Source organism: Mytilus trossulus, chromosome 9, assembly GCF_036588685.1.
Source record: "Mytilus trossulus isolate FHL-02 chromosome 9, PNRI_Mtr1.1.1.hap1, whole genome shotgun sequence".
Classification (NCBI taxonomy): Eukaryota; Metazoa; Mollusca; class Bivalvia; order Mytilida; family Mytilidae; genus Mytilus; species Mytilus trossulus.
In genome coordinates, this window is record NC_086381.1 from 37937730 (window position 1) to 37950501 (window position 12772).

The 12772-nt window shown below is 33.0% G+C and overlaps 2 protein-coding genes across 2 annotated transcripts; one reads left to right on the plus strand and one right to left on the minus strand.

The window, feature by feature from the left end:
• Positions 1-1842: 1842 nt before the first annotated feature.
• On the plus strand, positions 1843-6098 carry LOC134684594 (uncharacterized). Its single transcript, XM_063543891.1, has 3 exons — positions 1843-1983; positions 4349-5095; positions 5976-6098. The coding sequence occupies exons 2-3, from the start codon at positions 4364-4366 to the stop codon at positions 6096-6098; spliced, it is 855 nt and encodes a 284-aa protein (XP_063399961.1). The 5' UTR covers positions 1843-1983; positions 4349-4363.
• A 1319-nt stretch (positions 6099-7417) lies between these two features.
• Positions 7418-11927, minus strand: LOC134683864 (uncharacterized). Its single transcript, XM_063543172.1, has 5 exons — positions 11839-11927; positions 10610-11130; positions 9594-9698; positions 8568-8756; positions 7418-7640 (listed from the first exon to the last, which is right to left on the minus strand). The coding sequence occupies exons 1-5, from the start codon at positions 11839-11841 to the stop codon at positions 7460-7462; spliced, it is 999 nt and encodes a 332-aa protein (XP_063399242.1). The 5' UTR covers positions 11842-11927; the 3' UTR covers positions 7418-7459.
• Between the last annotated feature and the right edge of the window lie 845 nt (positions 11928-12772).

Below are 12772 nucleotides of genomic sequence, written 5' to 3' on the forward strand. Positions count from 1 at the left end.
GGATGTTCTTTTGTAATGTAGGCCTCAAAACTTTTCAAAGTCTATTTTTTTTTCAAAGTAAACTAACGTACTTAAAGCCCATTTTACAAAAATTGCACCATACGATTTTTTGACGACAAGTCAAAATGTTTAGCTTAACCTTTGAACTACAAATATTGTGATTTATAGCCGTATAGTCCGAATGACAATTAAACTCCTAAAATAAGCGACTTTACCTTACTTGGTCACCGTACTATTTTACCTCTAGTAGGAATTGAACTGTTAATTTAGTCGTCTTTCTTTGGTCCGTGTTGTTCAGATTTTGTTTGGAGACCGTTGGATTTACGTTTGAATGGTTTTACACTAGTAATTTTTGGGGCCCTTTATAGCGTGTTGTTCGGTGTAAGCCAAGGCTCTGTGTTGAAGGCCGTACATTGATCTATAATGGTTTACTTTTATAAATTGTTATTTGGATGGAGAGTTGTCTCATTGGCACTCACACCACATCTTCCTATATATCTTTTATTAATTTTACTAACATGTTACTGATCTTCTTTCATAAATATGCCTTAAAAGTATAGCATTTCCAAATAATAATCAGTTTTGCATCTTGACCGATATTGCATTCTATTCTTTCACAATAGAGTGTGGTACGACCTACAGAGGTTCAGAGCTACATGTAGATGACTGCGACGGATATTCGTAAGTATTTAGTACTATATATAGACAGGACTGGCTATCGATCTGCTATTGAGGCATATAGCCCTTTGCAGTATATTATATGCAGGACTAAATGAGACAGGATATTACAATGTACATCTCAATAGAATGCCTGTCTTCAGATGCAATACTTCGAAGATGCAAGTATTTTTTAATGACATTCGTATTTTATTGGCAGCGTGTCAATGCAAATATTAAGTAAAAACCGGCAATAATCTAATTTGCGTACCTGCAAAATTGTGATTGTCTTGAAAATTCGTTATAAATGCAGGTAGTGGAAAATATATCCGACAACTCAAAATAAAGATACATGTACCTATTAAAACAAGCTTAGAATGTAAGATGCCATGCCAAAGGCCGTAATATACTTGAACAGACACTTTAACAGATCCCAATTCAGCACAATTTAACATTTACCTAAATTTATTACTAGACATGCAGATATGCATGTTTTACATTTGATAAATCGGGAACTTTTATAGATGAAAATGCAGAATGGGTGGTGCACATTGTTGAACGCTGTATGATAACCTATAGTTATTAACTTCTATGTTATTTGGTCTTTTGTTGCAAGTTGTCTCATTGGCAATCATACCATTCTATTCTTCTTTTATATAAAACAGCAATATAGAAACAATTTTGGAATTTGGGTCCTCGATGCTCATCAACTTTATGCTTGTTTGGCTTTCTAACTTTTTTATCTGAGCGTCACTGGTGAGTCTTATGCAGACATAACGCGCGTCTGACGTATCAAATCATAAGCCTCACCCCTGGTACCTATTTACACCTAACATTAAAAAATGTTTTTCAGTTGTATTGTATTTGAACAATTTATCAATTTATTAGTAAATATTGATGCATGGATATGTAAATTGATAGATATTTCAAATAGATTTTTTAGAACATTCACTCTTATAATTTTACATTTATCGTCCCAAACATACATGACATATTTGCCACTGGACCTTATATGAAACAGTCTGCAGTCAAATGAATTAATCAATCAAATTTTGTTAAGCCTTAAACTTGTATGCTAGATCATTAATTAACATAACATGAAGTCGTTATGGAATTACACATCGCTTCATTGGAGTTAGCTTGTCTCCCTTTGATAATTCCGTTGCCAGTATTGATTGCCGATATTTCTATCAAATTCCTCTATATTATGATATTGTTTATTTTTTCCGGTTCACGGTTCTTGAAATACAATATCAACATGAATAGTTGATGTTCTAAATGATGTCAGATGATATACTCCTAGGTCGAGGGACAGGAGCGAGACAGGTAGGTAATTAGCAGATAATTATAATATTTTACTTTAAAAGTTGACAGTATATAATACATTGTTAGGATCATGTATTTTCTCTTAAAACATCTTACGGAAAATGTTATATGAATGAGTATTATAGATAATGTAAAATGTTTTATCTGGATTTACATATTTTATAAGGTTTCATTTTAATATCGATCGAGAATTTTCGATTTGAAATTCCAGCATGTAAACAAAGTCTAAACGTAACAATTAAAATCATTAATATTTTATAATGTTAAGTTGCAAATATTTCATGATAAAACCGATAATTACATATATCGGAAAGTTGAATACACTTTTTTGTGGAATACAAAATTTTGCATTGGCTCCGATTCATGCATGGCTAAGTTTTATTAATGAACACGCAGTTGATGAAAACACACAAAAAAAGATACATTAACACGCTTGATATCGATTTTGCAGAAATTTCTTTTGCCGTTGAAGCGATTTATGTCAACACTCAATTATTAACTTAAAGATAATGACGAGAATAATTGCGAATTATAAACAAAACATCAAATAAGATTTACTTTTTCAGCTCATTAAATTGTAAAAAAACATTAGTATTTCTTTTGAAGATAGTGATGAATTTGTTTTTCCCCAATATGATTTTTTGTTTTATACGCAATTATTGTTTTGATTCGCGCATAACATAATAATTAAGATCTTCAATTATCATGAGAATATATATAATATGAGTAAAAGACTCGTTTATTTGAAAATATCATTTTCACTTTTAAAATGCGACGTACTGACAAACTGAAGAATCTTTGATGAAATTAAGAATCATTATGGAAACTGGTAATAATTATGAAAAAGACAACAGCACGAGCAGATACAGTAACAGCCGAAGACCACCAGTCTTCAGTGTATAGAGAAAATCACACATTTACATTAACTAAAATAAAAATAAAAACTTACAAGACTAAATCATGCTAGATGCTTCTGACTGGGGACAGGCGCGACAATGCGGTGTGGTTAAAACATGTTTTGGAGGCTTTGCACGTCTAGCTGTCAGTAAACTGCGAGTACTCTCTGATCTGAACATAGTGTCTTTTTGTTGTTAGGATGTACAAGTACGTGTCTACGTCCACTTGTATTTTTGTCCATCTCAGGACTTAAGCCTTTTTCAACTGATTTTTATAGTTCGTTCTTATGTTGTACTGTTATACCACTGTCCCAGGTAAGAGGAGGGTTGTGATCCCGCTATCATGTTTAACCCAGGCTCATTCTATATGTATGTGCCTGACCCAAGTCAGGAGCCTGTAACTAAGTGGTTGTCGTTTGTTTATGGGTTACATATTTGTTTTTCGTTCAATTGTTGTATATAAATTGGGCCGTTAGTTTTCTCGTTTGAAATATTTTACATTGTCATTCCGGGGCCTTTTATAGCTGACTATGTAGTAAAGGCTTTGCTCATTGTTGAAGGTCCAACGGTGACCTATAGTTGTTTATTATCTGTGTCATTTAGTCTCTTGTGGAGAGTTGTCTTATTGACAATTATACAACATCTTCTTTTTTATATTTGTGAGATCTTAACCCTCCCCTATACATGTACATCTAGCCAATTTAGAATAAAGAAACACACGGCAATACGCACAGTAAAGCTCAGTTTAAAAAAAGGCCGATTCCGATGTCAGAATAGTTTACAAAAGAAACTACAAAATGACAATGACTCATAAACAGACAAAGACCTCCTAGCAGCAGAATAGTCTGCTATTGACATTCCAGCTCAAGACTTCAATTAAACTGATTGAAAGATTATATATTCATCATATAAAAATCAAGCACAATCATTCACGTTGGAGGTAGTATCACATCATCATAAAATATATGAGAGGAAAATAACCCATACCATGCAAACAAACTTTTTTTTTTAGAATAAATGTGTGTAGTTCCGATGCAAAGACCTTATAAGAAAATCAACACCAATACCAAAATATGTCATTGTCAATGTACACTGTATTGTAACTACCAGTAAAATCCTTTCTAAATAAGTATGTTTAAATGTTTGTTAGCTTTAGAGGTGAATGCCGATATTATTATTCTTGGTAAAGAATATACCATAAAAGAGCATTGAGCATTATTTGCGGAAAATGATTGTCTTTTATGTCTTGAAATTTGATTAAATTACTGTCTCAAGAAAAGTTAACCTTCTACATGTTTGGCATCACTCGTAAATGTGTGTAGTAAGTTTATAATAGGTCATGTTGCTTAAGATATGTGCTTCAAAGGTAATAGTCAACTTTGATTAATGTCTACTTTCCAAAACTAACATCAACAATATGCATAGATTCTAAGTAAAATTGAATTAATATTTTTTACTCCATTTTCTAGCTTTGTGATAGTTAAATGGAGAATCAACTGGGCCAAGATGTTGACGAACAGGAACAAGCAAAGCGAGATAAAACAGAAAATGAAAACACGAAATCCACACATGATACTGCATTGTCTGATGACACTCAGAATCGAGACAATGTTTCCAAATGTGGCACATCTTTTCCACCTGACAGCAATGATAATGCATCGGATAATGACTCATTACAGTCTGGAAAACCGGAACAAAATCAGCAGAGAACTGAGAAATATTTGAAATCAGAAAACGAACAAATGGACATTAAATCTAATGGTACAGATAAAACACTAGATATAACTGAATCTATACTCCCTAGGCCTGCAATGGACGGAAATGTACGAAGCAGTCCGCAACATTCCGGTCATCCTGCTGATGCTGACGCAACGTCAGATTTTGGTGACGAATACGAAATATCCGACGAACAGTCAGATGAAAACGAACCATTCATTGCAACTATTTATACATGTCAATCATGTGGATGGAAACCACACATGGAGAAATGTATAGTTCATAGACCTTTCCAGACGGGGTTTTCGAATGGTGTTTATCAGTACCAAGGAATTATGCCAAGTCAAGTCCATAGCTATCAAAACTATAATTATTCTGGTTATGCTGCTGGACAGAGACCGGTATATCAACCCTGTGTACAACCAAGACCAACTGTTGACATGCGTTTTAACCCGGCTACTAGCCAAGTTGTAGCTGTTCCATCAGTTGTAGTCAATCAGGTTGTTATTGTTTTCTTATTTACCATGATTTATACATGAAAACTAACACACAAACAAACACACACACATACTCGCGCCAGCCGCCCGACAAACGACATTAAAAATGTCAGTTACATTAGATATTGTAAGATATGCCATGCTATTTTTAAGCAGATAATTAAGCAACATCCGACCATTCTACAATTATAATTTGATCGCAGTTCTATAATTAAGTTTCCAATAATCAGTTTAGACAAACTGACTAGACGATCATAGCTTGTTTTTGTTGTAAAAAATAAGAAATACACGTCACGGCACGCAACTTTCTTGCAGTTGATATTTACATGTATGGTTTATTGTTATGGCATTATATATATAGTATGTGTCTGAGATTAAAAAAGTAAACAAGATCCGCCAAGAATGGTGTAACATGACTTATTTGTATTTTAACGGTGTTTTTTTTAAATTTTATTCGGAGAACGGCAGCTCTATGTACGTTATGTTCAAATTGAAAACAAATTTCAAAACGTATAGATATATATGAAGATATGGTAAGAGTGCCAATGAGACAGCTCTCCATATCCAGGTAACAATTTATTAAAGTAAACCATTATACATGTAGGTCAAGGTACGGTCTTCAACACCAAACAGCAAGCTATAAAGGGCCATAAAAAATAATAGTGTAAAACCATTCAAACGAGAAAACCAACGGTCTAATATATATAAAATCGAGAAACGAGAAACACGTATGAACTAAATAAACAGACGACAACTACTGTACATCAGATTCCTGAATTAGGACAGGTGCAGACATAATTTCAAAAAGTGTATGTTTTAATTACAATATCGAAATTCTAAATCGATGATTTTTTTTAATGAAAATATGTTTATTTTGTTACAGACAGAAAATTTAAACGACTACATCAAAACAATACAGAGTCTTCGAAGAAGAGCGTTTTGTCTCAGTATCATCATGATTGTTCTTGTTTTTGGTGTACTAACACTTGCCATTTTAATGTCATAGACAATTGACTATTTATAATTAAATGATGTATTAAAGTTGTTAAATTTTGCATGCTTTGTGTAATTGAAGACGCAAACATTTCAAGAACAAAACGAAAATATTTATGTGCGTAATCATGTTATATGGTACACTTCGTTTGTTATCGATCCCTTCATTTTCTAGTTTTTCAATGTCATCGAGGTTTTTAGCTAATATTAACGACAACTTTTCCCGTCAAACCCCAACATATGTGTTCAGTAATTCACATTTTGTTGTGATAACATAATATCGTTTAATATAAAAAAAAAAAGAAAGAAAAAAAAAGAAAAGAAAAATATGTGGTATGATTGCCAACATTAGCGAGACAACTCTCCACAAGAGACCAAAATGACACAGAAATTACCAACTATAGGCCTTCAACAATGAGCAAAGCCCATACCACAAAGTCAGCTACAAAAGGTCCCTTAGTGACAATGTTAAACCTTTCAAAAAACTAACGACCTTATCTAACGGTCTAAGTTTAATTGTTCCTTTGTAATATTTTGAAAAAAGGGGAATAGAGTGGTTTCCCTTTATTTGATTTTATAATTTATGCACTCGGCAATCCTCGATAGATCCGCTACTCTCATTCTATGAGGGTACGGAATCGGCCGAGTTGAGTCGAATGGCATTTCATGATAGAGCAGTAACATTTATAACACATAACACAGTCGAACTTGTCATTTATCAATAAGAAATAACCGAAATCTAATTGAAACCACCATAAAGCTAACAAACAATAAATTAAATACTAAATTATTTTTTTTAAATACATACATACATTTTATCTTCAATAAAGCTCACACTTTCATACACAACAGATGACAGAACTGTATGATTTGCATTAAGCAATCGCAGATTTGTAGAAAGGTAATTATTGTTCTTGCAGTTTATAATGGAGTTTGTGGAATTTCGCAAAGGTTTGTGTTATATCGCATACATGCATGTTTGCTTTTTTTTATATTTCGCAAAGGTTTGCGTTATATCGCAAAATATATGAAGAAACATAAAAAAAAGTATGTGTTACGCTTCTACGCTTCCGAAGCATTTAAAGTGGTACATCTAGTGTTTTCTCCTAGAATTTGTTTTTTTATTTTATTTGTCACTTCCTGTATGTCCTGATACACTTTTTGTCGACGGTGGTATGATTATAGTTTCTTTGTTCATTTTGAGAATTAACTAGTTCAGTCTGTAACTTTTCATTTGTTTAGATTAACACCTTAAAAAGCATACTTTATATGCATCTGTACATTAAGCTATCAAGGTACTGGATTAAATAAATGCAAGATAAAATATAAAAACCATTACGACAATTCTCTTTATTAATACTGATAGTACTTTGTCTAACATCTCAGAACCATACAGGAACAGCATTGTGGTAGACGTTTATATTGACGAATTAACTGACCAAGTTTTGGACACCAAATATAATAAACCATGGTCTTGAAATTAGTTTGCCTGCAAGCCTTTATTCCGGGGAAGACATGTTCTGATACAGCTGTCACTCCAAGACAACTCCTTTGTCTGTAAAATAATCAAAAAGTCACATTAATGTTCCCCAGTTTATGCAAAGTAAACTATAAAATCCCCAGACCTGGCCAGACTACGTAGTTAATTCATGTTCACAAGTTACAATGTACATAATTAACATATATACTGATGTTTATTCGCTGGTTTTAATTGGATGTATGAACGACTGTGTTTAACGTTCGGTGAGGTGTTGCTATATTGCTCCGTGCTCATTTAATAAAAACATCCAACAATTGCAATTATGGTGAAATATTGAAACTAAATATAAGGATTTACGTAACGCAATATGTAAACCGTCATTATGATCAGTTCAAAGAACAAACAGCCAACAATATTTGAAGGAAACGCTTTACCATTTGGTCTGAGTTTCGTGTCATGAAGACATATACAATTCCCCTGTTTCCGTGTAAACACTCCCCCCCCCCCTTTCCAAAAAGGAGAAAAAACAACAACAACTAACAACTTGCAAAACCTTTAGAGTCAATTTTTCTGTTGTTAGATGTAACTTATAAGTTTTTGACTGAGAACTAATTTCTATACTTTAGTGGTTTTCTATGTTTTTAATGGTCAGATGTTCATTTGATATCTAAACACTTGTTGTCTTTCGGACTTTGGTGAGTAGTTTTTTTATTGACCATCTGCATACCAGACTTTTGTAAGCAAGTAATGTTTATAAACTACCGGACAGTGTATTGTATTGATTGTTACCTGAATTGATTTGTAATATTTCTCTTACTCCATAGGTCGTATGTACACGTATAGTTATTGATTGGTTATTTCCCTTTATTGTTTCCCGCCTCACGTTCATTATCAAATGTGCCTTCCAAACTATCACATATGTTAGTTTTCTCCCCTGATTAAAAGCGCTACAATTAAACGTAGAGTTAAGTGTAGTGAGAATATGTTACCCGACATACTTACTGACAACCAACGAATGGACATCCACCTGATTGTCTAACCCATGGTCGTAAGATCCAACAATGATGTCCGTGGAATTCAGTGGATTTGGGGAAAAAGAATAGATTTTGAACAGCAGGACAGGTATCAATCCATTGTGTAGACGTGTGTTGGGGAGGAGGTGGTGGTGCACCATATGAACCATGAGAAGACCTGAAATATATAAAAAACTGATATCAGGTATAATTAAATAACAGCTGTATTAAATAAATTTCATTTAATCCTTGTCGTACATGCGCGGAAAAAAAATATGACTAAGTTTTTGTTAGTGAAAGAAGTTGGAGAAACCACCGACCTTCGTTAGAAAAAACTGACTATCCTAGCTATATTGAATTGAGATAGCCTAGTTCTTAATGCACCTGCCTATCACTTGCATGATTCGAAATCATCACGTCAGTATTGACAGTCTTTTTATCTAGTAGTTTGATGAGTTAGACCATTCGTCCAACGAAGCCGATTGATGCAATTATAACTCTTCATTATGAGTATCTAGTTTGCAAAATTTTTAAAATATGTTATGTAATATTATTTATTCTATGTTCAAAAAGCGTCCATTAAAATAGTTTTTATCAAAAATATTTTTCTAAACTTGACCAAATATAGCTTTAGAAATCGCGATTGCAAGGAACTTCTCTTTACATAACTACATATGTTTTCAGTGTTTAATCATGAAAATGTGCTAGAGTATTACTTGTTTCTCAAATTATGTGGACAAATTTATAACAAATACTGATATTGTACAAACCACGTGCCCATTTTCATTTTATTTTTCCCAAACTTTTTTTTTAGTAATTTGGCCCGTCGTGCTATACATCCCAACAGCTCATATTTATAAAACGTAGGGCTTCTCCATTTTTTGTTTTTTATTATTTATTTTCCGGCGTATTTTGTCAAGCATACTGTAACACAAACACCTATTTGTGAAATTAAAAATAACAAAGTATGTAGAATATAATTTTATGTACATGTATAAGTATTATGATTACTTACTTGGCTTTGTGTCGATTACAGTGACATGAAGCTGTTCGTCTTGCTTGTGACACGTGTCTGTTGAAATGTCTACTGGACTTTCGCAAATATCTTGAAATATCGGTACTAAAATCAGAGAAAAACTGTTATTCTAAATATATATGCATGTATATTGTGTAAATTTGAATAAAGTATTCATTTATCATCAATGTCAAACAATTTTAGAAATTGAAGTTTAAAATGTAGATTAATCTTCCACTCCAATCTAAGTCGTACCAACACCGTGACTAAAAAAGATTTGGCTTGTTTAATATTCGTTTAATTTTTACAAAATATTGCAAAAAATATAAAACTGCAGCAAATTTAAACCATATCATTTACTAGATTTTTTTTTTGAAATTGCAGTTCGACAAAGTTTTACACTAATTTTGATAATTGTGAAGCTTGATTCCTCTTGAATTATAGAATATTTGATTAAAACGTTCACAACAGTTGACTTTTAAAGAGTTAACTTCCCTCAGGTATATTTTCACATTAAGTTGCTCCATTCGATCAAATTTGTTTTTTATGTATTATAATTTTGCCTATCAAACTGCAACAGATGAAGGATCATAGATAAAACAGTTTTTTTATGTTCTGACAAATGGGTGGACGTGTTTAACAATACTTCAATTATATAAAGTCTGCTAGAAAACATGACACAATATTCAGAATTCAAGCCGAACAGTCTTTATCGCTATTTACAAATATATATACCATGTTGTTATTGGATAAACAGTAAAATGCAAATAGTCAGACCCAAGACACTTCGGAATCTCGAGACAAACATTAGAGATCTTAGGTCAATTGATCAATCAAAACTTTTTATCCCTACTTTTAGATTATTGTACGTAAACGTATTTGTAACATATCTTAATATATATGAGTCAAATCTAATACAAGCACACACAGAAAACAGTTGAATTATATGTCTGGGTTTGTGTTTTCATTTTCCCAGTTTGCTGTGTAAGTTGAAACAAAGGCATATCAGTACATACGCAGGATATTTTCCGACTAGCTGGACATCACTCAATTTTGTAACGGTTTCATCTCTTGGTGGAACACATCGACCTACAGGCTGTGGAGCTTTGACGGGTTGTGGGTGTCGCAGATACTGGTGAGGCGGTAAGGGTTGGTCATGGTGAGGTGGAACTGGTTGGAGGTGGGGAGGAAGAGGGTGATGAAGAGGTAATTGTTGTAGATGAGGAGGGAGAAGCTTGTGAGGAGGTAATGGTTGAAGATGGGGAGGCAGTTGATGGTGAGGTGGCACCTGTTGTAGATGGGGAGGAAGAAGATGAGGAGGAAGAGGATGATGAGGCGCTACTGGTTGGAGATGGGGAGGCAGAGAATTGTGAGGTGGCCCTTGTTGGAGATGGGGAGGGAGAAGATGTTGGAGGTGAGGAGGAAGAAGATGTGGAGGTGGCACACGTGGTACGAAATGGCGAGGTGGGGGATGGTAAGTGTTTGATTGAACTGAAACAACACACACTACCAGTATCAATATCATATGTGGAACCTGCTAAAAGGAAAAATCAGGAAAAATAGTACACATGAATTATATGTTCTTACGATATAATTTAAGATAATTACACAAGTATTGTAATAAAGTTTGTTATCTGAAGAATTGTCTTCCGATAACAAAATAAGGCTTTTTTCACATTTCGTCTTAAGCATAAGTATCTTTTTAACTGATTTAAATAAATACTTTAAAATTTAAAGTAAGTTTTGAAAATGATATAATATAATCCTCAACTGCATTTCATAAAAAAAATTTAAAAAAAATATGAACTGACAAAAAACAAGACGTTTCTGTCCGTTCAATTTTAAATAGTTATCAAAGGTACCAGAATTATAATTTGATACGCCAGACACGTTTTTCGTCTACTTTAGACCCACCAGTAACGCTCAGATCGAAATAATTAAATAGCCAAACAAGTATAAAGTTGAACAACATTAAGGACCCAAAATCCCCAAAATACGATTAAGGTTATCTATTCCTATGATACAAAAATCCTTTGTTTCCGAAAAAAATTAATAAAAAAGTCTCTTAAAAGTTATGTTAAAATTTCCTAAATGCAATCTTTTTCTAGTTTATTAGAATTATTTTGATTTTAGCTATTTTCTTACAATTTTATATCATTTTGAATATCACTTATATTTTATCTTCATCATTTGTTAATTAGAAAGATGGTCGTATTTTAGCTAAGGAGTAATAATATATTCTTACCATGTTACTTTATTAAGAGTATTGCCTCCACAATAATGAATGCCCGGTCACAAAATTGAAAATGACAAAAAAATTGCAACGCATTTAGTTTTAAAGTACTTGCATGAAGTTTATCCCTGTGACGACATCCGAAATCTTTAAATTGGGGATTTATTGAAACAGATGCCTCCACAGTATATTGACAAACAATCTTACTAATGAAAATATATCAAATGTAAACATGAATTGGGGAAACAACTCAATAAAAATTACATACTTTGTTCCTTTCATATTAACAATTAGACGTAAAGTAACGTGTAAAAGGTAATCAGCCTAACATGATAAGGAAAACAACAATTAATTTGCGCGCCTAAACTTCTTAGGTGTGGCAGTGATTCATGCAAATAATTCTTCAGTTCAGGTTAATATTCTATGTAAGGTCAGCAAAAACTGCATATTAAAAAATACTGCAGCAACACTGTATGCATTGACGTTAATCTCAATTATTATAAAACGAACTTGTGTCACGTATACCAACGCAATGGAATCCAAAACGGCAAGTTTATTGTAAGCAAAACTATCTGTATTATAATACATGTATTAACAAACAAGACTTAGTTAATCTTAACTTGTTGAGTGTTAACAGCCTGTCTCTAGTCCTTTCTCGCGCTATACTTTTTTAAGGATAAATAAACAGAATATTTTTCAAACGCAATGTTTTTTTCCAAGACTTATCATAACTTGCTTTCAGCAATGGTTATGCGTATCCATCCATTCGTCTTCCTTTGTTGTGCACAGTCCATTTTATACTCTGGGAAAAACGAATTATGATATACTGCTGTTCTTTGTTAATATGCTAGCACAATAAATGAAGAATCATTCTGTGTGCCCCCTTACGGTTGTTGTTATTGACTATAAATGTGTGGCAATCAGTTTTACGTGTACTACTGTAAAA